We start from the raw sequence: 26,246 nt of genomic DNA on the forward strand, positions 1-26,246 counted from the left end.
TACAAGTACCACAGAGGGATTCATTAAAAATTGTCATATAGATTGAACAACTAACCTCTATGAGATGAGGCTTGGACTTTAACAGACACTAAGGTAAAAAGGTGACTAGACGCAACCAGAAATTCAGGTGCCTAATGAGGTGGAGCATCGGACGATTGGTTCCACAAATGTAGAAAGCCATTATGGCACGAGGATATTATTGAGTCTGAGCGATAATAAAGCGACATGCATTGGAGCTGGTGAACCTATGTGAAAAATTGTAAAGCCACCTACGTCCCCAACAAGATTTTTTCTGTACCCCTACGGTTAGAAGAATTCTGTTTGATACAAGAAGCTCCTGAAGAAGGTTGTCTGTTCAAGGTTTTTCCACCGAAACGTGCGTCAACCACGTAGTATGCGCTTAGCCCACGACAGGGTCATGGATTCCGGAAACATCTTCCTTTCTGACCGGATTGTGAATGTGCTTGAGGATTGACTGTTTGTGTGAATGGTGTGGTTGTGAGTGTATGTAAGTTATATTGAACAATTCTTGTATTGTCATTGTGTAGATAGGGGTTTACTGTTGGTTGTTACATGTTTATATACAGTAACTCAGTGTTTTGGATATATTATGACATGTGTTAAAAAAGAAAAATAATATATATAAAAAAATATATGTCACAATAGTATGTAAGTTTTTTGTTGAAAATTTCCTATTTTTTACATGCTGATGAAATAAAAGAAATAAGCATAACAATTATGAGATAATAACAATACCCGAGATAAAAAAAGGTTGTTAGGAGAAATACAATATGTCTTAAAATTGTTTTTTTCATAGCCCTATTGGAGCAGATTTAGCCCTTGTGACAAAGCAATAGAGGTCAAGTGGGAGGTTTTCTCATTAGTTTGGTTATTGTGTTTTTTCCCTTTTCCTCCCAGACGTAATTACATTTCAGAGGGGGTTCTTTTTTCAGAAAAACTCATATGCTATCTACTGGTTGAAGTTGATCACTATGTACATCACAGTTGTTCATGAACAATCGACTTTTTCCTAGAAATTGTAATGAAGATAGCATTACTACTTTACCCCTTCAGATCTGAACTTCACTGTGGACCGTCTCAATATTTCCTACACTAAGCATTTCCTGAAGGCAAAATGTAATGGAATGTCTGGTGTACTTCCACTTTCATCAGAACTTTTTCTTTACTGTCCAATATGGACAGATGAATGCTGTGGCAATGCCAACAGCATTCCTGTAATTACTTGGGCCACCCAGAAAGCAGTGAAGTCAGTGGATTAGGAGCTTCGAAATGCATTTTGTGGCAACTGATGGGACACAGTACAGTGCCCACCAGAAACCAGCACTACTATACAATTGTTTGGACGCTGAAGCCAATCAGCTATTAAGCAATGGGAGGAACAGTCTGGGAAAGGGTACATAGAAGCTTAGAAAGGCTTGGAAGAGCATTTTGAAACTACTATTAGGTACTCTTAGCACATAATCCAACATCACAATCTTTACTAAAGATAACAGGCTCCTGGAGAATCAACTCGTGTCTATGTTGCAACTGTATGTATGTTGGCATCGGCATGCACTTTCTGCAATACCGACAAAATGATATGCAACCAAGTGGTTATGTGGTTCTGTGCACCACATGCACCAGAAAGGTTTTTGTGCCACAAGTGTTGCTAAGGTTGTCAGTACCATCAAAGAGGAGCAAGTTCTGCTAAGAGTGTAAGAATGCTTTGAAAAAAACCACAAAAAACGTAAGGACAGACTCTTGTGAAAACGAAAACACAATCCAAGCATGGAATTTAAATTATAGGAGAAGAATAAACATGCCTAGACAGAAGTGGGACGAGGTCAACCATAATCAGTGTTACTGTTGTAAATCTAGCAGCCATGCAGTCTTATAAAAATGGCCCTGCACTTGAAAAAGGAATGGCACCAGTGTGGAAAAAGGGACTACTTCGCAGAAGTTTGCACGGATGCTACAGCCCAAAAAAAGAGTACAAAATGGGTTTACCATACAGGATCATGATTATGATGATCCAGACATTGATGAACGCATACAAGATCTGGTCCTGCTACTAGCCCCTCTAGATAATTGCAGCACAAGTAATCACCCTAAAGAACCATACAAGTGTACCATCACAACGTCACAACCCTGGTAAATCTTGATTCATTAATTACAATAATTTCTAAAGAAGAATACAACTATTTGCACAAAAAGAATACTCTACAAGCCATCCGCATCACATCGGGTGCCTATGGAGGATAACAAATTAACCTTGAAATCAATCTGATGTTTGAAGGAAAAAAAGCTGTTGCCAAGAAATATGTGATTGATCGGGGTCTCAACATTCTTGGATTGTGTAAACAGCAGAAACTTTTTTGCAGTTGGCAAAGTGGGAAGGAAAGGCCCATTGAGTGAGTGGTAGCCCGACTCTCTTTGAAATGTTTGAGGATGAAGTAAGCCTTATCCCCGAACAGGAGTCAAAAAGGACATGTCCATCAGGAAGGACTGGACATCACCAGAGAACCAAGTTGATTGAAGTTACGCATGGCGGCAAAAGGCAAAGCTGGCGAACTTGGCCACATCACAACAATCTTTAATCGCCTGAGAAAGCACAGGGTGCCAGCACCAGGGAAGACTTGTGCCACAGACTGCCGAAGGGCACGAGTGCAGCGTTACCAGAATTTGTTGGAGCACTGCCATTACCAGTAGATATTCAATGAACACTGGCAGGGCGGTTGTAAATGCCAAATGAGAGCATTTTGAATGGACAGTATTTCCTATTAACATAGACCTCTGGTACTGAGGATGAACTGAATGTAAAGGGACTTAAAAGCATGTATCTTCCAAATTGGATGTCGTCATGAAGCTATCTACAATTAGAAGTGGGAGAACATCTTGTATGGTGACCATCTTGAAATGTCAGCTGGTGTATCAGTTCAATCCTTGCTAACGGTGTTTTGTTCTCTTTGAGAATAAGGAATTTTATAATCAAATATATCCCTTCTCCTTGCGGATAGCATGTTTTTTGTAGAAGTGCCTGCACCTACTCTATTCAAAGGCTTAGATGGTCCTTATTGATTTTGTGGAGGGGTGGTAGAAAATTTGGAAATACGGTGCAAAACTCTAGACAGTAGCAGTGGATGATGGTAAATAAGACCCACTGATCAAAGGTTATGCCCTCCCAGTTCAAAAGGTACAAGCCCTAAACTTCCACCAACAGGTGTTGGATTAAAGGGGCGATGGAAGTCTGACGGCCATTGTTTAGTAGCAGTACCTTGGGCATTTCTAGCCTTTTCTTTAGCATTTCTACAAAAGGTGCCTCTGCTATGTTGTCCCTGGCAACCTGACTGATATTCCTCAGGAAGACATTGCCGCTGATAGGGATCTCTGGTGGTAGCAGGGCCCGCCCTTGATGCTGGTGTTTGTGTCCAATGCAATCCTAGTGCTAACTGATGATCATGAAGGATACCTACAGCCTTGGCTGTGTGAGCCTTTCTCGATTTTTCCAATATATTCTTTGGGGGCCTTGGCTAGACAAATGTTCTATACCAGATGTTGGCCTCACCACAGGAACTTGCTGATGCTGAAGGGGCAAAACTTAAATGACATGATCTTAATGTCCACTACTCCAAATAAGACAGTCTGTGCATGGATACAGGGCCTTCCAATGACAGGATCCAAAGGACACTGCAGTTACTCTGTACTTATCAATGCTGTGTCAATAAATTAATACATCTTTACTCGATTATGTGCCATAATCATAAAAGATAGAAGGATAAAAACATATAAAATCACAAAACAAATGTAAAATAAAATACAATATTCATCATTATAACAGTGATACAGTACTAAAAGTCTATAACACTCCAGGGTGGTGCACACAAAGGTTCAGCCCAAAGACTTACAATACAATTTGTAACAAGTTCATAATCTTTTTCAAGTGTAATGCACCCTTCAGGAAAGAAGACACAGCCATCATTACTGAATGGTCAGGTATTAACTGCAGGTGGAAAAAAGCTGGCAAAAACTGATGGAAGCTCCTGGACTTCAAATGAATCATGTCTTCTGATAATACTTGACCTATCATCTGCCTTTGACACTGTTAAACATGATAGTCTATTGACCCTACTTGAACGAAGGATGGGCATATCGTATTGCAATGGTTTACCTCATTCCGGCACAACAGATCCCAAAGAGTCAAGATGAACCAATCCCTATTAAAGCCTTCAGCGGTCAAACTGGGTGTTCCACAGTGATCCACCCTTTCACCTATTGTCTTCAATTTATTCTTGGAACCACTAGCAGATTCCTTAAAATCTGCTAACATTCATTTTCACATGTATGCAGACGACGCACAATTGTATCTCAAAATCTCTTCCCCAGATGATATCATATCCCTCAACTCTATACTACAAAATACTCATCTTTGGCAAACCGACAATCATCTCATGCTCAATGCCGCCAAAACCGAATTCCTTCTCATATTTCCTCTGAACAACATTCCCAAAATTCATCTCTGGATGAAACATCTTACTGCACTCAACTGTTCTCAACACATCATATACTCTGCTAGAACTTTGGGAATTACAATAGACAAACACTTGAATATGCAGGATCACATCAGGACGGTCACCAAAGGAGCAAATTATCAGATGAGTATGCTACGGAAACTTAAACCTTTCCTCCTACAGGAGGACTTCAAGCATGGGGTTCAAACTCTTGTTTTTCCCAGATTGGACTACGGTAGTACCACACTATGTGGCCTACTTAACTACAAACTGGCCCCTCTAAGAGCCTCCCTCAATGCAGTCGCCAGTCATGTTCCCGGTACAAAATGAAACCATCACATCTCCCTCGCCCTAAAATTCATGAACTGGCTCCATTATGAGGCAAGAATTCAACTAAAGATAGCATGCATGGCACACAAAGCCCTACATTTCAATACCCCCAGATATTTGGCCCAAAAACTAGAAGAATTGGGTGGATGGAGACTGTTGCGAAGTGTTAGAAACCTGCTACTGAAACCATAGTGCTTCCATCAAAAGAAAACGGTATACAGAGCTTTCTCGGATGCCGCACCAAAGATATGGAACTCTTTGCCACCGGATGTTTGCCTAATTTCATCTACCACTTCATTAAAAAAAGAAGTAAAATCATTTCTGATGAATAGGTTTTTACCCTAAGCTATCTCCTTTTGTGTGTATTGATTGTAACCATACCTATGACTCTTTTATATTGCCTAGCCTGTCCTTGATGGCTATCTTTGAGAACAAGCATAGTAATTTATGTATGCTCAAGGCCTTTTACTTCCATTTCTATAGGTGATCATGTTAGATGTTCAATTATACTCATGTAAAGCGCTCTGATACCCACTAGGGTCATGTTTGAGCTATACAAAATTTTATAAATAAATCAAATAAATAAATACGCAACATATGCATTCTTGGAATTTTAAATACTGCATAGGTCTCAAAGTCAACGGTCAGCTGAGCCTGGACAAAACCGAGTCAGTTTGTCAATACACTCATCCTCCCCAACCTGAAGTTATAAATCTGACAAGAAGAGAGAGTCGGCTGGGACACAAACTTTTGGCTGAATGAACAGCAACACTGTTGGACAGAGGAGAACAAAACCCCAACTATACAAGTCTTGGAAAAAACTACTGTAAAGGTTGCAGATTTATATTATTTCTTAAGTGTTGCCGTTTTTAAACCACACAGACTGAATATAGAGACAGGCATATAAGGAGGCTCGGAGTGCGAAGGCTTTGTCCTTGCCCCGCATATAAAGCTGTTGTCTGTGTACACAGAGGGAGGGCTTTAACACAGGCTATACAGTAATGAAGCTCTTATTAAACCGGATTTGGATACTTTGAACATCTGAGAGTGTGTCTTAATTCAGGAAGCTGTGTCTACTGTGCTGCACATTATTGTAAAGCTGCACAAACAAATGATGGATGGAATGCTGTACAGATCAAACAATCACCCCAGTCAAGAGATCTGGGTTAAATCCATTGTTCTTTTGCTCACCATGCCACCCCTGTTTGGACCTAGCCAAATGCAGATCAGTATTGACCCTGCTCCTCATGGGAACAGTCAAGACTGATTTGCATATGGCAGGGTCTAAACTGGAATGTCGTGGCGAGCAAAAAAAACAATGGCTTTATCCTAGATCTGTGACTGCGGGTGAATGTTTGATTTGCTCAGCAGTCTATTATTTGTTCTTTTTTAATGTGTCGCCCTAAGTGGGAAGGGTATGCCCTGATGTGAGTGCCAGTTTCCGTGTTACAGTTTTTCACGGGGGATTATTTTAAACCTCCTTTGTATATCTGTAGGCCTTCTTGGCCATGATTTATTGTAAAAACCCAATAAACTGTAATATTGGGGGAAAAAAACTTCCAAGCCTGACGGTAGAAAAAAAGTCTTTAGTGTTTATGTGCGGGGGCCTTAAATAAAAACTCCTCCTTCGAAGAAAAGAAACCACATGTAACGTTTCAAGCCCAAATCCAGATGTCAACAGTGTGCAAAGCATGTGATCTACAGCTGTGCATGCTGCAAACGCATACATGCAGTTAACATGGATTTATTATGCTTGCCTATATTTGGAAGTTGTCTTCCAAAGAAATTGTGAACTCGGACACAGAAAAAATGCATACAAACTTTGCAATGTGCCATCATTGATATGCAGGTGAGGAACGGAAGCTATAAGCACAGTCATGTATGCCTAGTATCTCTCTAAGCAGTAGGCCTAAGGGCAATAAAAACAAAGCTGTACCTTTCCACATGTTCAGATGCTAGAGAGACCATTTTTGAGGAATATGATCTTTCTGTGTTATACACATTATACTTCCTCAATCCTCAATTTCAGCTACATCCCAGATGAAACAGAAATCTGACTGAATATAAAATGCTTAAAGAAAAAAAATAAATGGCCATTACCTCAGCATTGTGACCTTCACAAGGTTTGTGATAATTTTGTAGTCTTCATTTAGTTGACTTTTCAGTCTCAAAACCCGACACCTCTCTACCACACAATCCTTGCAGAGAGCTTTAGCTGCAAGAAAATAATTTTCCAAAACTAGGTAAGACAGAGGAATGCAAAAAAAGAGGTCACTTCAGAGAGAATATTGAATTTAGAACACATTCTTAAAACAGTTAAAACAACTATATATATTTTTAGTGCAAAAGAAATTTGAAGTCATTACAAATACCAGCCACAACATAGCAAGGTAGACTAAACTTAATGAGCACTTTATCGTCCCCTTGGTTTTAATAAAGAAAAGGAGCTACAATAACAGCCTTATTGCATCTTAGAACCTGCTGATGCTCAAGCGATCCGATATGTAGAATGTGTAAAAACAATAGCTCTTACCAGTCAGCCTGGGACCACCCCCATATCTGCTGTAAATAATATCTGCGGCATAAGTTGATATCCTCTTCATGATGCAGATTTTATCAGGGTGCAACCGATCATGAGGGCACAGGCATTTGGTGTTATCAATGGGCTTGGTTGGAGTGGATTCGTCCAGCCATTTTTGGAGCCATTCCAGGGATACAAACTCATAGTGAGGCTCTAAAAAAAAAAAAAAAACGTACATTACTTATCGAATCAAACTCATCAAGATAAATATATTCTGAAACCATGTCAGGTTTCATTTGAATGTAACTCATGTCAGCAACTGTTCAATAGTTCATTAAAAGAAAAACCTTACAAGACAGTTTACATTGTTGTATTGTGTAGCAGAGAAATTGTCTTAGTATGCAGTTAGAGCTAAAACTTAAAATATGGATAAACTTTAAAAGGTCACCAAACATTTAAGGCATACTTCAAGGGAGTATTACAAATAGCCACTGAATCTATGCAATTATGTTGTGCTGTGTGTTCATAAAACCAACAGGCATCTAAAAAATGTTAACAGATACAAAAGCGCTTGAGAAAAGCTTAAGGCACTTAGACTTTAGTTTAGATTGTAAATGCTTGTGCACACCTCCCTTGCTGAAAAATTAATTCAAGGACACTCGAGGAATGGTAGGAAATATGAATTTAATTACAAACATGCTTATGTTTCCTACTAAAACTTAATATTTGTGTTCTAGACTTTTGCAATATCATAACAAGACCTAAACTCTCCAAAACATAATTTTGATGTGTTACAAAATGTATTCTTTCTGAGTGTAATATCAGTTTCATCTGAGACTACAAGTAGAAATGGGTTATGACTCAGAGGAAAAGCTGCTCTATCTCGGAGTTTGGGGATGAGAAATTACCGTTTTCAGGGTAGAAACACAATGGATCAGTTTAGGAAAACACTGAAACCAGATATTTTTTGGATAAAGAGTGGGGTTTAGGCACACAATCAAAAACGTGAAGGAGCTTGATAAGTAAGAGTCAGAGACAGGTTTATTTTTATGAATCTCTGCAAATAACATGCACATCTTTTTTCAAATCAGAACCGTGAGAAGTCAATATTTAATATGCTATAGCTATGATGAAGTGTGCAATCTGCCAACACAATTTTAAAGCAATGTATATTTCAGGAAAACGTCCATAAACAATTAATGTAAGAAAGTGGCTATATATATATTGGACCAAAGTAAGGTACAGTGTGTGTATAGAGTCCCCAGTCCCCAGAGGTTTGGGAGAGGCTAAAGTTAGATATAACCTTACTCTCTAAAGTGGTAGCTTGGTCGAGCTGTAAGGCTGTATCAGAGGACAGTGTAAAGCATTTGTTGTTCACACTAAGTCAGCAAATAGTCTACCACACTCAAGAACTGAACTCTAAGTCAATTGTTTTGTATCAAAAAATATAGTTGTTTTATTTTAGAACCAACAAGGTATCAAAATATACTTTTCTCAATATGAGTGACTTTAGGCAATTACTTTGCAAATAGGCAATAGACTTTGTAAGTACAATAGCTACAATGGTTGCAATAGGCATTGAGCTCAATAGGTTTTTCTAGATAAATGCAATTGATTACTTTATGGATTACTTTTCTAACCACAGGACTGGATCCTGGATTCAGTCCCGGGAACTAAGCTGTAAACAGTTAAGTAAAAGCGTTTTGGTTACAGTAGTGATTTTTAACGAATATAATTGTATTTTCAAACTTGACACTTGGACACTTTTCAGTGAAAACCAAGCAATGTTATCCAATGGAAGGAAATTCAGGTTACTGGTAAGTACAGTTGTAATTACTTTTGTGGTTCAGTGCTGGGCTAAAAGGTGCAGCACTGGTTTCTCTCATGATCACAGGTGAGTAAATCGGAATTCGTTATTTGGCTGATTTTAAATGAATATTTTAAAGTTTCAAAACTCCACACTTAGAATAATTTCCAAGGGAAACCAGTCAATGTTAACCTATGGAAGGAAAATGAGTTATCAGCTTTTAGGTAAGTACTCGACTGGTATAGTTACGGTCTGGGCATAGACTTAGGGGTCTCCCAGGGTCAGAAAGGTACAGTTGCTGCACCGTCAGCGGCACAGGGGCAGTCGGGTGCAGAGGGAGTAGGCCCAATGCAATCCTATGGAGGGTAGGGGGCTTTCTGGTGGTGGCTGCAAGCAGGCAGCCACGCGTCTGTGGTAGCTGAGCTCCTGGTCACTTATACAGGGCAAGTGGGGAGGTAAAGTAGAGTAGTTGCTGCACTTCCAGCGGCACTCGGGCGGCTGGGTGCAAGGTGCTTTTGAGCCGTCGGGCAATGTTAAGCAATGGGAAAGTTAAAAAGTGAACAAAGGCTGCAGACTCGGGGACAGAGATTCTTCAGGTGCGACCACCACTTCGAGAGGCAAGTTGGGATCTTGGAGAAGAGGTATGTACCCCAAAGGAAGGCACAGGGGGCCGCAGGGCGCCCGGGTGCAGGGGTGTCTTTTGGCGTCGGGAAATCTTATCCTCAGCTGGTCGCGGTTGGAGAGGTCCCTGGTTCTGAGGCTGCAAGCGTCATCTGGTTCGTCGAGGAGGGTCTTTGGGCACTGGACTCCGGGTCACAGTCGCCAGGGGGACGTCCTCGTGGTCTTGGATCACTCAGGCACAGGCTGGGCTCGGCGGGTGCAGAGTGGGCTGGATTCGCGGTTCCTGGCCACCAGGGGCGTTGCTGATTGAGCAGAACCCCTGCTCGTGGGAGTCCCAGTCTTTTTAGAGGTTGAAGGCAGGCAGGTCCTCTGGGGTTTTCGAGGTTGCTGTCCGTCGGAAACGCCGGAGTTTCGCAGGAGCAGGTTCAAGGATCAACAGGCCTGTAGGGTTCTGGGGCCAAGTCAGTGGGCGTCGTCCTCTTGCTAGCAGCTGCACAGCAGGTCTTCTTGTTTCTTGTTCTTCTTCTTGTTACAATCGGGATCTGAGGAAGGAAGGTTCAGGGTGCCCCTAAATACTAAATGTAGGGGTGTTACAGGTAGGGCAAGGGCAGGGACCAATGGGTCCCTGTCTTGGGGAGGGTACACCCCCTAGCCTCCTCCTCTCCTGTGGGAGGGGGCAGGAGCCTAACTCTGATTGCGTAGGGCTCCCCATCCTCAAGATGGCCGGAGCCCGGAGTCGTGCTTCACCTCACCTCTCCCACCTGAGGGGTAGAGTTGGCATAAGCCGGCACACCCCCTTTCCTCACTTAGGGTTCTTCCCACCAGAGTGGGGGTCAGAACCGGTGGGGGCCAGTTGCTGAGTACAGCAAGTGGCCTGGAGAAGCTCACAAAGGTGGTATGCCTTTGAAGCTTCTCCTGCCCATCCTGGGGAGCAGGCTTGGCACCTCGTCCCAGGATGTGCATTGTTTCAGGCCCCCGAGAGTGGCAGGCTCTCGACCCAGGGGTCCAGAAACATGTCTGGTGGTGGCAGCCTCGGTAGCCACACAGTCAGGACACTGGGAGTTGGTTAGGATTGAGGGGGCATCTCTAAGATGCCCTCTTTCGTGCATTTTACACTTAATCCCACACTGGCATCAGTGGTGCTGTGGAGTTCGTAATGACAACCTCCCAGCACCATATACTCTTAATGGCAGCACTGCACTTACACTGCCCAGGAATGGCCCTGGGTACTGTAGGGGCACATGGCTCATGCACCTGTGCCCACACCACTGGCATAGGGCACCGAGCTAGAGGGGTGACTGATGTATACCAGGGCAGTGAGCTTGTGGGCATGGCACACAGGGATATGTGCCATGTCGACTCTTTGTTTAGTTCTGCACCTAGACACTTAGCCTGCAAGGCAGTATGTGGATGTCAGGGTACATGGCCCCTAAGGGTGGTACAATAAGTTCTGCAGCCCTTAGGGGTGTTCTCTGGTCACCATGCCCTGGGTACCTAGGGCACCATTTACTAGGGGTTGATAGGTGGTCAGAGATGCCAATTGCGTTTTAGTTTCAACACAGTTTTAGGGAAGGAACACAGGCCCTGGGCACCTGATTGGCAGGAGCCCAGGGCACACTCAGTCAAAGCACATCAGCAATTCAGCAAAAAGTGGGGCATACCATGCAAGAAAGATGGCACTTTCTCACAATTAACACAAGTTTACATTTGGAACAAGGCAAGCCTTGCATTGTCTACTCTGGGGACAAGGAAACACACCCTGCACCCACAAAGCTAAGTCCTCAAACGAACATGAACAGAACTCTTACATTTGTGCTTGACCTGCAACAGTGGCATTACACAACAAACAGGGTTTTCACATTGACATGTCAGAAAAAATATGTTATAAATTAGAAGATTGCACCATCTTCTCAATTAACAAGTAGAAGAAAGAGAAAAGGATATTCTTCTGAACTGTACACCTGGAATGAGCTATGGAATTTTTCTTTGGTAAGACCAATTCCATGCGCATAGGAAGTGTAGGCAGAAGAAATACCATGACATCCATTTCCTCTTGAAAGGGACTATGGGGTTGTCTCTTGTACTGTAAAGTGCTCATTGACTAAGAATATTAGAGTAAGAACATGTAACTTCTTTGCCCACAACTTAGTCCATGTCAAGACACGAGGCTTGTAGAACACTATTAATCTTATTTACTTTTGCTCAGGAGTAAGGAAAGTGGGCAGAACATTTAACCACTTTGAGGCTACCACCACTGTAAAATTAAGAGTGAAGCACCAAAGATCACAGCACTCTATCCACACTGACTGGTGCAGCAAACAAAAATTGAGAAAACAGCAGATTTATATAGATGTTTTATGGAGTGCCGTATCACATTATTCACAGGAATGTGGTCTCAGGCTGTTATTGTATCAATTGATCTGTCTACCCTATTGCAGCAAAGGTTCTGTACAGAGCTATGTAGATCAATAAATAGATGCAGTCTATGCCAACCCCAGCCAGCAGCAGCTACACAGCTCCCAGTCCAGATTCAACTAAACTCCTACTTTAATTAGAAAAATTCAGGAACATAAAAGGCATAATTTGAGTTCTGCCCTTAAGGTGGCACATTATAAAGTGAATTAATGTACAGACTAACACTATACTAGCCATACTTGTCCCTAAACAATTCACACACACAAATAATTGAAGCTCCAAGCATTATTGTGCATTGCAACACAAGTCATGAAATATAAAAACAAATATAAAAAAATATTACACAAAACTGCAAAATACATTCTCACATGATATTACGTATGAGTAACCAGCTTACAAATTAAGCCGCGCCGTAAACCTAATAATTAGGAACATTCATATTCCCTACGTTTTTGAGGCATTTTGATGTTTCTACCAAAACTAACCAGACATCAACTAATATGTACTCACTCCAGTTTGAGTTTCACTCCCTTCTTTGTCATATTCCCTTACACTCGGTTTGTTCTACTTCTCAACAACCTATGCACACAATCTTGCCACTCGGATGTTTGGCCTGATGCTTTGAGATTTCCTCTGACCTTCCCTACTCACCACTCTTCTCATTAAGTTGCTGCTGCTTAACATCATCATCCCCCTTCTAAGGAGCCAGGCGATCAAGTGGGAATTTTTCACAGCCGTGGGACTGTCTGGGGCTTGCAAAATGCACATCTTTTTTTCCCTCTGACGTCACCGTTCACACTAAGCATTTTATCATCTTGACATTGTATGTCTAACATAATGAACAAGTTACTTACCTTCGGTAAGAGACATTAGTAGTTATAGATTCCTTACCTTAGAATTACCCCCCGGCGTCAGACTGGATCTGTAGTATGGCCGATAGGGACATTGTCGACATCGCTTTGTTAGCATGGGCCCAGCTGCCATGAAGCTGCTTTTGCACATGTTACTACATGATGTTATTTTTGCAAGACTCTGTTTCACAAAAGAACAGCCTGCTTCATGCATTCTCTGCTGTTTCCTGGAGTTTAATCTGAACACTGTAAGCAAGGCCGATAAACAATGCCCCTTGTTATTCTGTTCTGGTCAGTTCCTAGCACCTAGACAAAACACACTAACACAGCTTCTGCTGCTGGAAACCCGTGCTTTGATATTATGAGGATGCATGTTTGGTTAACACACACTTGGAGAGATAGCTTTCGAGGGAGAAGAGCCATGCAGTTACTATGATGTAGATATACCATCTAGGCACTAAGGAATGGGGTCTGCTGAAAAAGCCCAGAGATCTTCTATTATATAATAATACAACTTCTTACCAAGGGGAGGGTGGTTAGGCCTTATAGTCCTTTATCCACTGTCTTTATATGATGGCATCTCCCTTTAGGTTATATGGCTTTGCTACAATGCTAACTGTATTGATATTATGCATTTTGCTGCTGGTTGTGGCTCGTATACTGCGCTTTAGAGCACAATAGTTAAAATAAACATTTTAAACTTTATTCGGGTCACGTTCAATTCTTATTGTGGACATTAATGAGTGAGAGGGCGAAAAGGTACGTTTTGTTACCGCGATTCCTGAGAGATCCGGGAGTGTTGTGTTCTGGTGTGTCTAATCATTTGCATCTTCGTGATTGTTTAGGAGAGCGAGTGAGACACTATAGCTAGTCGGTCCTGGGATTGTGGGTACTGAGGTTTTAGGAAGGCATAGCCCCTAGACACCGAGGTCCTGTATTCCTGCACATAGCTCTCTGTATGTGCAGAATCCCTGCAACAGGGCGCCACCAACGTTTGGTCTGGTACTTATTTGCGAGACCCCTTAGTAGTGCTTGTGTGTGTCCACAATACCCATTCACCTTTTACCGGAGACGTCCGTGGTGAGAGGGCTTAGCCTCCTATATTTGATGTTTATAGGTTTTTCAAGCTTGGATTTTAAAAGGTACCTTTTTGGTTATACCCATAGTTGAGCTACCTCACCTCTTCTGATTATGGCGGTTGCCATAGTGGCTCCAAACCGTGCTCCAGTCACAGCTTATTTGACTCAATACGGAGTCCTTCATGCTGGAGCTGCTATTATTTTTGTGGTTAAAGCGGATGCAGCACACCGCTTCGAGGTCTTCTATTCTTTAGTTACCTTTCCTGCAGTGGACGGTTACGATAATTTGTTTCACGAATATACTGCCTCTGTGGTTCCACGGGAATATAGACCTTATAGGACTCTTGAAGTTTGGCTGACATCTTGGCAGCACACTGTACGGTTTAATGGCACCCTTCCACACCCTTCATCTGCGGTCCGTTTAGGCTCCTTGTCAGTTGATCGGGCCACATGGCCCATTTTGGCTGGGTATACACCACACCCAAATTACCTGTATGCTCCTATTGCAGAGCTATGTCAATTACACACATCTTTGATCCATATTCATAGAGCTGTGATACAGTTTATGTCGCGCAAGATACAGGTGTCAGTTCCAGGTGTTGCTGCGCAGCAACCGCGACACAGTGGTCTGGTTATTAGTCCCCTCATGATTAATTCCGTAATGGGTAACCGTCCTCAGAATAAGGATGAACTCCCTTATTGGCTAGCGGAGACGTTTGAGCAACTCAAAGCTGTTTTTCCAAATACAACTTCTGTGGAAATGCACAGGATCCTGACTATGAGTTTACCAAAGTGCCTCACTCCTGAATTGGCTGACTGTACCACTTGGTAAAAAGTGTTTGCAGCGGTATATTCTCTGTTTTTAGGCACCCCGTCCATAACCGTTCTACCGTTCGTCCTTAAAAGGGTTCAGGATGAACATGAGGCAAAAGCTGCCCTTAAGATGGGGATGCGATTGGTGGGGGGTGTTCGATATTGTTTGCGATATGATCCTTGCTAACGTGAAGGGAGAAGCTGTTAGCTTACAGGCGAGTCAGCGCTTAGAAGCAGTTGCTGACGCAGACAAGCAACATGAATTGCCAAAAATTATCACTAAGGCGTATAAAACGCTAGGGCGAAATAGTCTGGGAGTTAAGCCTTTTACACAAGCTCAACAAAAAACCCAATCTGACAAGGAGGGGCGTCAAGGCTTTCCTAAAAAGAACTGGAATAAGAATCAGAGGCAGCAGCAACAGAAGCAATGTTCGCATGCTGATTCGCCGACACCCAAGGCTTCAGAGCGTAGACATGATTTGCGCAACCGCTCCAAAATTAAGACGCCTGAGAGATTTCAAGGTCCTAATCAGTGTTCTCCCCATTCTTTACAGGACACATCGAATTCTCAAATCAGTGGTGGAGAGCGCCAAGATCGCAGACAAGGCACGACCGCTCAGCAAAGACGCGATCCACCACACCAGTTTGACGTGAAAGCCAAACCCGAGGGACTGCCTCAGTTTAGACCCCATATCAAAAGAAGAAAGTTGAAGCTTTAACAGCAAAGTTTGCCTCAGATGGTGAGAACCCTACTCCTAGATAGGACATTGGTAGCGACACTCATCGACAGCGCGGCGGAAGTTACCATAGTGTGGGAGGCACTCCGTCATTGTCTGGCGGCGAGAGCAACGGACACTTTCATTACAGTGGAAACAGATAGACTTTATGAAATAGTCCTACAAATTGAAGGCGATATACAACGTACAATTAATGCGTTTTTTTGGGAAATCCTTACCTCCTCGTATGACATTTAGTTGGCAGAGGCAGATTGGCCCCCACCGTTTGTTCTAGCCTCTTCCTGAGGGGAGGACATGATACTTCCGAGTTTTTCCCTTTATGTCTCTGAAGAGACTAAACACATGCCAATGCGTTGGAGTGGGCATTAGCCTTGCCTCAGCGGTGTACCGTAATCAGGTGGGCTGGGATAAAGATTCTCCGGCAAATGAGATACCTTTACGATCTAACCCACAACCTCAACCCCAATATCTGATCAAACATGAGGCTAAAGTTTCTGTTTGTGACATTCTGTCCCAATTAGAATATTAGGGTGTGATGATTAAACCTGGTGGTTCACCCATAAATAATCCTCTTTTTCCAATATCGAAGCCGGACGGTTCGTATCGTATTGTACTGGATTGGATTGCCTCAATTTGAATAGTCATGTTTGTACCTTTCAGTACAGAACACTCATAGCTCTGCGCTAGTGAATAATATAGTCCGTAAAAAATATAAGACTACCCTGACATATCCAATGGATTCTATGGTCACAATTTGGCTCCAGAGAGCCGTGACTTGACCGCATTTGCTGCGATCGGGAATCAGAAAAGGTTTACGCATTTGCCTTTGGGGTATAAAAATAGCCCGGGCATTTGCTGCCTGTGTTGTGTCCCTCTTATACCATATAGACCTGGATGCATTCTCGTAGGTCGATGATATTCTGATGGATGACGAATTGATCCCACACCTTGTGCATGTGGATCGCATTATACGCTCTTTTGCCGACTTGGGTTGAAAATGTAATTTTGCCAAGTCACATATCGCCTGTTTGGCAGTTCTCTTTTGGGGCTATGAGCTCAATAATGAAGGTAGGGGCTTGGCCCCCCACTTTCTGGAGAAGTGTGCCCAATTACAGCCTCCGTCTATGTTGAAAAACCTACAATCTGTGCTGGGTTTTTTTTAATTTCGGGAGGTCATACATTCCTGATTATGCCCAGGGTATCAAACCACGTTATGCGTTGATTCAACAATCTTTTACAGCTGCCAGCTGGCTTAAGGAACAGAACTCTATTCGTCAATCTTTGCAGTCTGATCTACTTGCGACCAACTTCTTGTTAACGCATGAAAATTCTACAAACTTGGTCATAAGAATTGTGCCAGGTACAATAGGTTTCACTTACTTGACGTTCAATGAAGAGGACACCGTACCAATAGCTTACAAATCTCATTTGTACACATCACAGAAATGCGATTTTCTACGGTGGAGAAAATATTGACTGCGGTCCAGATGGCGATACTAAAGGAATAATCTCTGGCACAGGGAAAACGCATTCTTAAGGTTTCACCTATACCAGCATTGGAAGCAGTGGCAAAGGAGTGTACCGAAGTCTAAAGCTTTACATCCTCAATGGATACAATGGACCAGTTCGGCTGGAGTCACGTTTATTTTTGATCCCTCATTGCAGACAAAGGAGTTTTTTTTTACAATAAGAATATGTTCATCCTCCTCCGCCGTCGTTGCTTTCCTTGGATCAGAACAAATGTATCATTTAAACCAACGGCTCGGCACAACCAGCTATCAGGCCCAAACATGCTTATTCTGGAGTGTGAGACCTGTCAGCCCCAAGGTGGTCTTACCCCGTTTTTTTTTCCGCCCTTTGCCTTGTTTTTTCCACCATCTTTTTTGTTGGACCTAGGTCTGTGGGCGCCTTACCACTGCCAAACAGTGCTGAGATGCAGGTGCTCTCTCCCCACAACATGGTTGCCACAGGCTACTGCGTAGTGGCCTTTGTAAGCATGCACTAGTAGTCGGGAGTAGGCTGGGACAATAGGATACAGTAACACTGCCATCCCGCCTTTTCAGACCGTAGCATAGAATGTAGAAGCTCCTAGAACCTTCCAGAATAGGGGAGGGGTTAACGCTTTGCCACCTTTAGAGAGTGGTCACCTGACCTAGGGGTATAAGGGGAAAAGAGGGAAATCTGCCTGTCAGTTGGGGCACCACTGAACCTGGGGGAACCTCTGCAGGAGTTTAGGCGGTTGGGCCTAGGGGAGGAACCTACACCACTGGAACTGATTGGGCCTAGGCACTGCTTTTCCAAGTTAGGTGAGGGACTCTGCCAGCTCACTGATCTGGCCCAGCGTTGGAGAACCCAGGGAATCACCTCCAGTGAGCCAAGGGAAACCATCCTACCTCTGAGCCACCAACTCAACCCCCTTTTTCTCCCCCTAAGAAATGACACCAGAAGGGCGCTGAAACCAAGCGCCGCAAGGAAACACCTACCTGCTGTGAGGACTGCTGGGGGATCAACCAGGTAACCAGCGCTTACTACCTGCACTATGCCCCAGCGCTGCCCTGCCTGAGCTGTGACTGCCCCCACGTGCCACTTTGTGCTGTCCTGCCCAGCACTATGCCGCTAGACCTGTGCCCATCCTGGGACTTAGAACTGTGCCTGCAAGAAACTGCCTTGGTGCCAGAGGGCTGTGTCTCCAAAGCGCTGTGCCTGTTAAGCGCTGTATTCCTAAAGCGCTCACCTGCTGTGCCTCTCAAAGCGTGTGCCTCTCAAAGCGCTGTGCCCTTGAAAACGCTCCTAAGCAGCATCCCTATTAGTTCTGGGCCTCAGGAAGCACCTGGAGGCGCGGGACCGGTTTGCGGCCAGCGCGGGGGCTCCACGGAGAGTGAGAGCCTCCCCCTCAGCTTGCACCAGCCCCGGACGGCCGAAACCACACCAGGAGGCCTCCGCATACCGACGAGGGGGCTCCAGGGACGTGAATTCCCCCCCCCCCCCCGAATTGGCCAGAGCTGCACCGAGGAGCCAAGGCCTCACGGAGGCCGTAACTGAAGGTATTATCCCCCCGGGGGAGGGTGACCGTACCCAGGGATAGCGGGGCTGCCGAGGAGATCCAGAACCCCCTAGTGGCAGCCCCGTGACCACCCCTCCCCTGCCGGAGACTGTAGTTGGGCCCTGTTGGCCCGGATTAACTCTGTGGTGGCCCTAATTAGTACTGCAAGGGCCGGGAATAAGGGGAGAAGTGACTGATGGTCCCCTGACTGGGCAATAGCCTTAATTTTTAACAGTTTTTTTTGTGCTAAAGTTAACCCCTGGCTAGGGGAGTGTTCTCTATAGCCTGTCCTGGAGCAGGAAACCGGGTTTGTGTTACTGATATGCCATTCACGCAGAGGTTTATACTTTTGAATGATCCACAGGTCTAAGCATGTGTTACATTGAAGTGCCCTATGAAATGTTGCTAGAATGAACCTGCTTATGACAAATGTTGATGCCTAGCCTGTCCTAAATAGTAGCAAGGTATTTACAGGAATTTTGCCTGATGTTTAAAGAAATGCTCAGTGCTTGAATTGATGCCTAGTACCTATCAGTGAGTTACTTACCTGCAATAAGGAAAGTCTAGATAAAGAATCTTGTTTTAAACAACTAGCTGGTGCGGTGTCATTTCATTGCGTGTGCCTCCCTGTCTCAGCGTGAGTGTGTGCTGCACTTCTGCTTTACACCTAGCCTTAGGGTGCCTTCCGGCCCGCGCCAAGCTACCGCAGTGGAATTGGTGACCCCAGTTCTTACATTGGTGTTCAGCCGCGGGATAAGGACCTGTGGTTGTGCAGCACCCTCCAGTGATTCAGTGTGCGCCACAATTGGACACCTGGTGCCTGCAAGCCTAACAAGTTGACCTCCACTGTCTAATTGATTGCGCAGACTCTGTATTAGACTGGTTACCTATGTCCTAGCATTCTTTCCTTTAAATTGTCTGGGTCCCCCACCTGTCAGGATGAAGTTTGAGCTGGCCAACCTAGAAGTGTATACAGTGGCACAGCTGAGGGACTTCTTCAGGGGATGAGGGTGTCCGTCGGGCGAAGCGCCAAGAGAGAAGCTTCGGAAAGCCTTGAGGGCATGGGTAATGGCCCACCTGGAGGGGAGAATGGATGAGGGACAGGAGGAGGCGGGCGCTCGGGGAGAGTTAGACCTACTGCACATTGACATTAGTGAGAATGTGTTGCCAGGAAGACGTTCTGGGGCAGGCAGTATGGTGTAAAGAAGGAGTGCAGCGCCAGAGGAGTATGAGGACAGGAGGGAGGAGAGACAATTGAGATTGGAGCTTGCTAAGATGGAGAAGGAGAGAGAGGAAAAGAGGCTAGTCATGGAGGAGAGTAAGCTTGCGCACAAGCTTAGCCTAAAAGTGTTGGAGCTGCGAGCAATGCAGATAGGTGCGCAAGGCAATATGAATGGTGGCTGCGTACCAGAGGTTCCACGAGAGCCTAAGTTCTATCCACCAAAGGAGGTGATAGCCAGTTTTAGTTTGGGGGATGACATTGATAAGTGGTTGGCGGCGCATGAGGTGTCCTTGGTAGCCCATGGGGTGCCTGAGAGTTACTGGGGGGGTGGCTTGTATCAGTACATACCTCTAGTGGTAAGGGACACACACTCCAGACTTTAGAGAAAGCGGGCCAAACCAACTACCCTGTCATGAAGGAGGCTCTGCTTACGAAGTTTGGCCTCATCCCAGAGAAAAATCGCCAGAGGTTCCGCAACAGCCATAAGCTGCATACCCAAAACTGGGTGGATTTCTTTGATTATGCACGGAAGGCTTTAGATAGTTGGGTGCGTGGCAGCGAAGTGAGCAATTATGAAGGGCTGTCCAATTTGTTTTTAAGGAAGCACCTTCTAAATAAATGTTTTCCGGAGCTGCGCCAACACCTGGTGGACCGCAAGCTGACCGACCCTCGGGAACTTGCGGAGGAGGCAGATACCTGGGTTAGCACTCGGGTGTCCCACAGGCACCCGGGGGAGACGCCCCGAAAGGTGGACAGGGTTTTCCCTAGAAGAGAGAGGGTTGAGATAAAAGGAAGGGGTTTCTAGAGGCCCACAAAATAGACCGCCTGGGAAAGGGATAGGTTCCCCACCCCAATCTGGATTACAGAAACCCATTTACCCTGACAAGAGTCAGCAGCCCAGAACTGTCCAGTGCTACGAGTGTGGGGAGGTTGGACACTACAAGGGGGATCCCCAGTGTCGCAAGAGGTCCCCAGCCTCCACAGGAGGCCCCGGGGTGGCTAGTGTAGTGCTGGGAGAGGAGTTGTCCCTAGATAAGGGAGGGGAGTGGACAGGCTTGACCCTGGTCTCACTTCGGGATAGAGAGATGGTCCCAGTTACGCAGTTACCCTCAAACACTGCCAAATACCGGCAGAGGGTGCGAGTTAATGGGGAGGAGGTGGAGGCTCTGAGGGTGTCAGCATGACGATGGTGCTGAGATGGCTGGTGTCCCCGGAGCAAGTGATCCCTGACGTATTCCATCCGGCTGTATTGGCTGACGGCAGTGTGAGTCACTACCCTGTGGGTCAGGTTCCCTTTGAGTGGGGAGGGGTCTTGGGCCAGTTGAGAGTTGCTGTAAGCCCTGCCTTGCCAGTTGAGTGTCTGCTCGGAAACGATCTGGAGTATACCGCCAGGAAGGAGGTGGAGTTCCAAGCCCACACATAAATGCTGGGGTTACCAGGATGGACTTGCGTGGTCACGAGGTCCATGGTTGCCCGGCAAGGAACTCAACCCGGGTTGGAGCTTGGAACAATGGCTCAGCCCAATGCTGGTCAAGAAGAGGACGTTGTGTAGGACACGCCCTGTGAGATGGATGGGGAGCCCGCGGAGGTAACCCCGGTGTCCGCTGAGGTGGATGTTATTCCGGTGGGGGACTTGCCGAGTGGCAGGTGGAAGGAGCCTTCGCCGTCTTTTGGGCCCTGAAGAAGTTGAGGCCATACCTCTTTGGCTCTCACTTCCTCATTCAGATCGACCACCGACCCCTTCGCTGGCTCATGCAAATGAGAGGTGAAACCCCCAAATTGCTAAGGTGGTCCATTTGCCTCCAGGGTATGGACTTTCGGGTGGAACATCGGCCCGGAGTAGACCACGCCAACGCTGACTGTCTCTCCTGGTTTTTCCGCCTTAGTGATGAGAACTCTCTAGAGGTTAGGTAGCTTTCCCTACTTTCGGCTGGTGGGGACGCATGTTAGACCCGTCAGCCCTAGGGTGTTCTTACCCCGGTTTTTTTTGCCCTTTGCCTTGTTTTTTCCACCATCTTTTTTGTTGGACCTCGGTCTCTGGGCGCCTTACCACTGCCAAACAGTGCTGAGGTGCAGGTGCTCTCTCCCCACAACATGGCTGCCACAGGCCCCTGGTACTGCGGAGTGGCCTTTGTAAACACGGACTAGTAGTCAGGAGTAGGCTGGGACATTAGGATACAGTAACACTGCCATCCCGCCTTCTCAGCCCATAGCCTAGAATGTAGAAGCTCCTGGAACCTTCCAGAATAGGGGAGGGGTTACGCTTTGCCGCCTTTAGAGAGTGGTCACCTGACCTAAGGGTATCGGGGGAAAGGAGGGAAATCTGCCGGTCAGTTGGGGCACCACTAGACCTGGGGGAACCTCTGCAGGAGTTTAGGCGGTTGGGCCTAGGGGAGGAACCTACACCACTGGAACTGACTGGGCCTAGGCACTGCTTTTTTAAATTAGGTGAGGGACTCTGCCAGCCCACTGATCTGGCCCAGCGTTGGGGAACCCCGGGAACCACCTCCGGTGAGCCAAGGGAAACCATCCTACCTCTGAGCCACCAACTCAACCCCCTTTTCTCCCCCCAAGAAACTACACCAGAAGGGCGCTGAAACCATCAAGCGCCGCAAGGAAACTCCTACCTGCTGTGAGGGGGATCAACCAGGTAACAAGCGCTTACCACCTGCACTGTGCCCCTGCGCTGCCCGGCCTGAGCTGTGACAGCCCCCAAGCGCCACTTTGTGCTGTCCTGCCCAGAATTGTGCCACTAGACCTGTGCCCTAGTTTTGAAAGAAAACAAGGGGGACCCAAAAGGTAGTTAAGGACCAAGGGTGTAAGTAATTTCAAGAGACAACGGTCCAAGGCAAATGAAGGAATGTAAACAAATATAATATAGAACACGATGGTTACTATATAGTTCTCCTGTCCAGCCGGACCAGGGATTTATTTAAGTAGAATAACAGAATAAAATTGAATACAAAAGCAACAATTACTGAAAGTAGGGCACAGTCCTGTACCGTACTCGTGAGAAGGACAGAGTAGTAGAGAGAATTGAAAGAGAGAGTTTCACAGGCAAAGAAACTGAGCAAGCTGGACACTTTTTAGATCAGTGTAGGTAGTGTTCTCCAGAGTAGAACATACACAATAATAAACAATGGTTACATACTTAACGTTACTGGTTGCATCTGCAAGTTCGAACCGTTGTTCGGGTTTACGAGTTGCAAGTTAGGAAGGTCCAACTTGTACGAGAAAATACTTGGTCCGCGGCAAATTGGGATAACAGCTGCGGGATTAAGCGGCCTTCCGGGCGGTCTTTAAATGAGGAGATCCGCTGGTAACTGAACAATGTCAGGTTAATTGAGGCAAGGACAGCGAGACTCCGCCGAGGTGCTCTTGCCGTTCGGAACCAAGACCTGGGACTAAGAACTCTACCTGCAAGAAACTGCCTTGGTACCAGAGCGTTGTGTCTCCAAAGCGATGTGTCTGTTAAGTGCTGTATCCCTAAAGCGCTCACCTGCTGTGCCCCTCAAAGCGCTGTACCCGGGAAAACGCTGTTGCCCCCGAAGCGCTGTGTCTTCGAAGCGCTATTTGAGGAGTACACCGCCGTGGCCCCAGTGCCGCCTGAAGAAGCGTAAGCCTTCTTAATCACCGCTGCGGGCCCGGCCCGGTGGTTGAGGAATCGCTGCCCCGGAGTCCGCCTGAGGGCCATCATCACCGCCGCGGCCCGGCACCAAGAGAGAGGAGTCACCGTTGCCATCCCTTTCGCCGCCGCGGCCCCCGAAGCCTGGGGAGGGCCGCAGCGGCATTCTTGAAGGGCGTGCTGGACCCAGAAGGTGGGGGACACGCACCGCGGTAGCAGAGGCGGCCGCGCTGGGCCTGAGCCATGTCATTGGCAGCGCCCCCCTGCGCCGCGCACCGCCTGCCCCGCGACCGAACCTACTGAAGAGCGAGCCTCTGATTGGTTCTTGTGCCCGGCCCCCTTCAGAAGCTGCCCCGCCATTGGCTGAGGGTGCCGCGCCTCTCCTAAGCCGCATCCCAATTGGTTCTGGGCCTCAGGAAGCACCTGGAGGCACGGGACCGGTTTGACGCCAGCGCTGGGGCGCCAGGGAGAGCGAGAGCCTCCCCCTCAGCTTGCACCAGCCCCAGACGGCCGAAACCACACCAGGAAGCCTCCGCATACCGAGGAGGGGGCTCCAGGGCTGTGAGAGCCCTCGCCCCCCCCACCCCCGAATTGCCAAGAGCTGCACCGAGGAGCTAAGGCCTCCTGGAGGCCGTAACTGAAGGTATTGTCCTCCCGGGGGAGGGCGACCGTACCCAGGGATAGCGGGTCTGCTGAGGAGCTCCAGAGCCCCCTAGTGGCAGCCCCGTGACCACCCCTCCCCTGCCGGAAACCGTAGTTGCGCCCTGTTGGCCCGGATTAACCCTGTGGTGGCCCTAATTAGTACTGCGAGGGCCGGGAATAAGGGGAGAAGTGACTGAGGGTGCCCTGAACTGGGCAATAGCCTTAATTGTTAGCTGTTTTTTTTGTGCTAAAGTTAACCCCTGGCTAGGGGAGTGTTCTCTGCAGCCCGTCCTGGAGCAGGAAACCGGGTTTGTATTACTGATATGCCATTCACGCAGAGGTTTATACATTTGAATGATCCACATGCCTAAGAAATGTGTTACATTAAAGTGTCCTATGAAATGTTGCTAGAATGAACCTGCTTATGACAAATGTTTATGCCTAGCCTGTCCTAAATAGTAGCAAGGTATTTACAGGAATGTTGCCTGATCTTTAAAGAAATGTTCAGTGCTTGAATTGATGCCTAATACCTATCAGTGAGTTACTTACCTGCAATGAAGAAAGTATAGATAAAGAATCTTGTTTTAAACAACTAGCTGGTGTGGTGTCATTTCATTGCGTGTGCCTCTCTGTCTCAGTGTGAGTGTGTGCTGCACTTCTGCTTTACACCTAGCCTTGGGGTGCCTTCCTGCTCGCGCCAGGCTACTGCAGTGGAATTGGTGACTCAATTTCTTACAAGCAGGTTTCGCTATTGTGGTTGGCTCAATCGTAAATGCTGAGTTTAAGTCTGCCAAAGTACACACGCAAGCACTTGGAGACTGTACAGCGCAATTGGCAGAGCTGCGCGCTCTAATTTTCGCTCTTGAATTCGTAGATCCTAAGGTAAAAACTCTAGTTGTGTGCGATTCCTATTACTGTGTACAGACTTTCAATGATAATTTATTAATTTGGTCTCACAATGATTATTGAGACTGTAAAGGTAGCGCAATTAAGCATAAAATGCTTTGGGTTAGAGTGGCAGAACTTAAAACGTTTGTCGATCACACGTTATACATACTCTTGGCCATCAGCGTGTAGGAGCACATGCTGTTGGCAATTATTTGGCTGATAAGGCGGCTAAATGTGCAGTAGCCACATGTTCAGTTGCAGCAGTTACTAGGTCCAGGACTAAAATTGATGATGATATTCTGGGAAAGATATCTGCTACGAAGGATGGAACAATTTTTCCACAAGGTGACCCTTCGAAGTATTCTTATCATTTGTCACCCGAGCAAGTTGCTTTTGCAACAATACTAGATGTACTAGAACAGGATTTGTCCATACTACAGCACGGACAGTCTCAGCTACTGTTATGCTCCATATAGGTACCCTAATATAGCCCCGGGTAAAATCATACACCACCTAAATTACCTCCCCTACACTACACAGTAACGAGCCTTTAAGGATTGAACCTTTACCTAGTTCAAGTCCTGGGCACAGAAGGAAGGTTTTTCCCTGAACAATAGCGTCCTATAACTTCATCAATAGACTCAAATAGTATAAATGAATATTCATACGGGTTCTCGGAAACCAGGCCGGGGCTCCACCACCTGCATAATATCTACGTACAAGGTTCATCCCATACTTCATCCTCAAATCCAACAATGGCTAATACAAGGGAAAAAAGGAACCCTACATACTTTCTGTATAAATACAACACCTCTTGCTAGTGTTAGGCAGAGGGAACCGAGACTTCCAAGCCGAAACACTGACCAGAGACGCTGAGGCACCTGCATGCAGAACGCTCCAGCTGACAATGGTCTGACACATCCCTCGCGTGGTGTCCAACTCAAGACCAGGACGGGGTCCCATGCTCACTCACTTCAGGTAATGGGGTTAGACTAGCCTCAGAGGGATTCTTGGCTTCACACCTACTCACATGCTATGTACACTTATGTACATCTAGACAGGCATCGTAGGAGTATGCGCTTTCTTTTATCATGCATTTTAAATTCATGTATGTATTCATGATCATTACAAGATTGTAGAACTG

The 26,246-nt window shown here is 45.9% G+C and overlaps 1 protein-coding gene across 2 annotated transcripts in view; it reads right to left on the reverse strand.

The window, feature by feature from the left end:
- USP48 (ubiquitin specific peptidase 48) overlaps positions 1-26,246 on the reverse strand; it is a 725,601-nt gene that overhangs the window by 466,264 nt on the left and 233,091 nt on the right. For both annotated transcript variants that reach the window (XM_078642611.1, XM_078642612.1), the window contains exons 12-13: positions 7,372-7,572; positions 6,939-7,053 (exon numbers count right to left, since the gene is read on the reverse strand). In XM_078642611.1, coding sequence (XP_078498737.1) covers positions 6,939-7,053; positions 7,372-7,572 — 316 coding nt within the window. The remainder of the gene's footprint in view (positions 1-6,938; positions 7,054-7,371; positions 7,573-26,246) is intronic.

The sequence above is a fragment of the Lissotriton helveticus genome, chromosome 5_1 (genome assembly GCF_964261635.1).
Source record: "Lissotriton helveticus chromosome 5_1, aLisHel1.1, whole genome shotgun sequence".
Taxonomy (NCBI): Eukaryota; Metazoa; Chordata; class Amphibia; order Caudata; family Salamandridae; genus Lissotriton; species Lissotriton helveticus.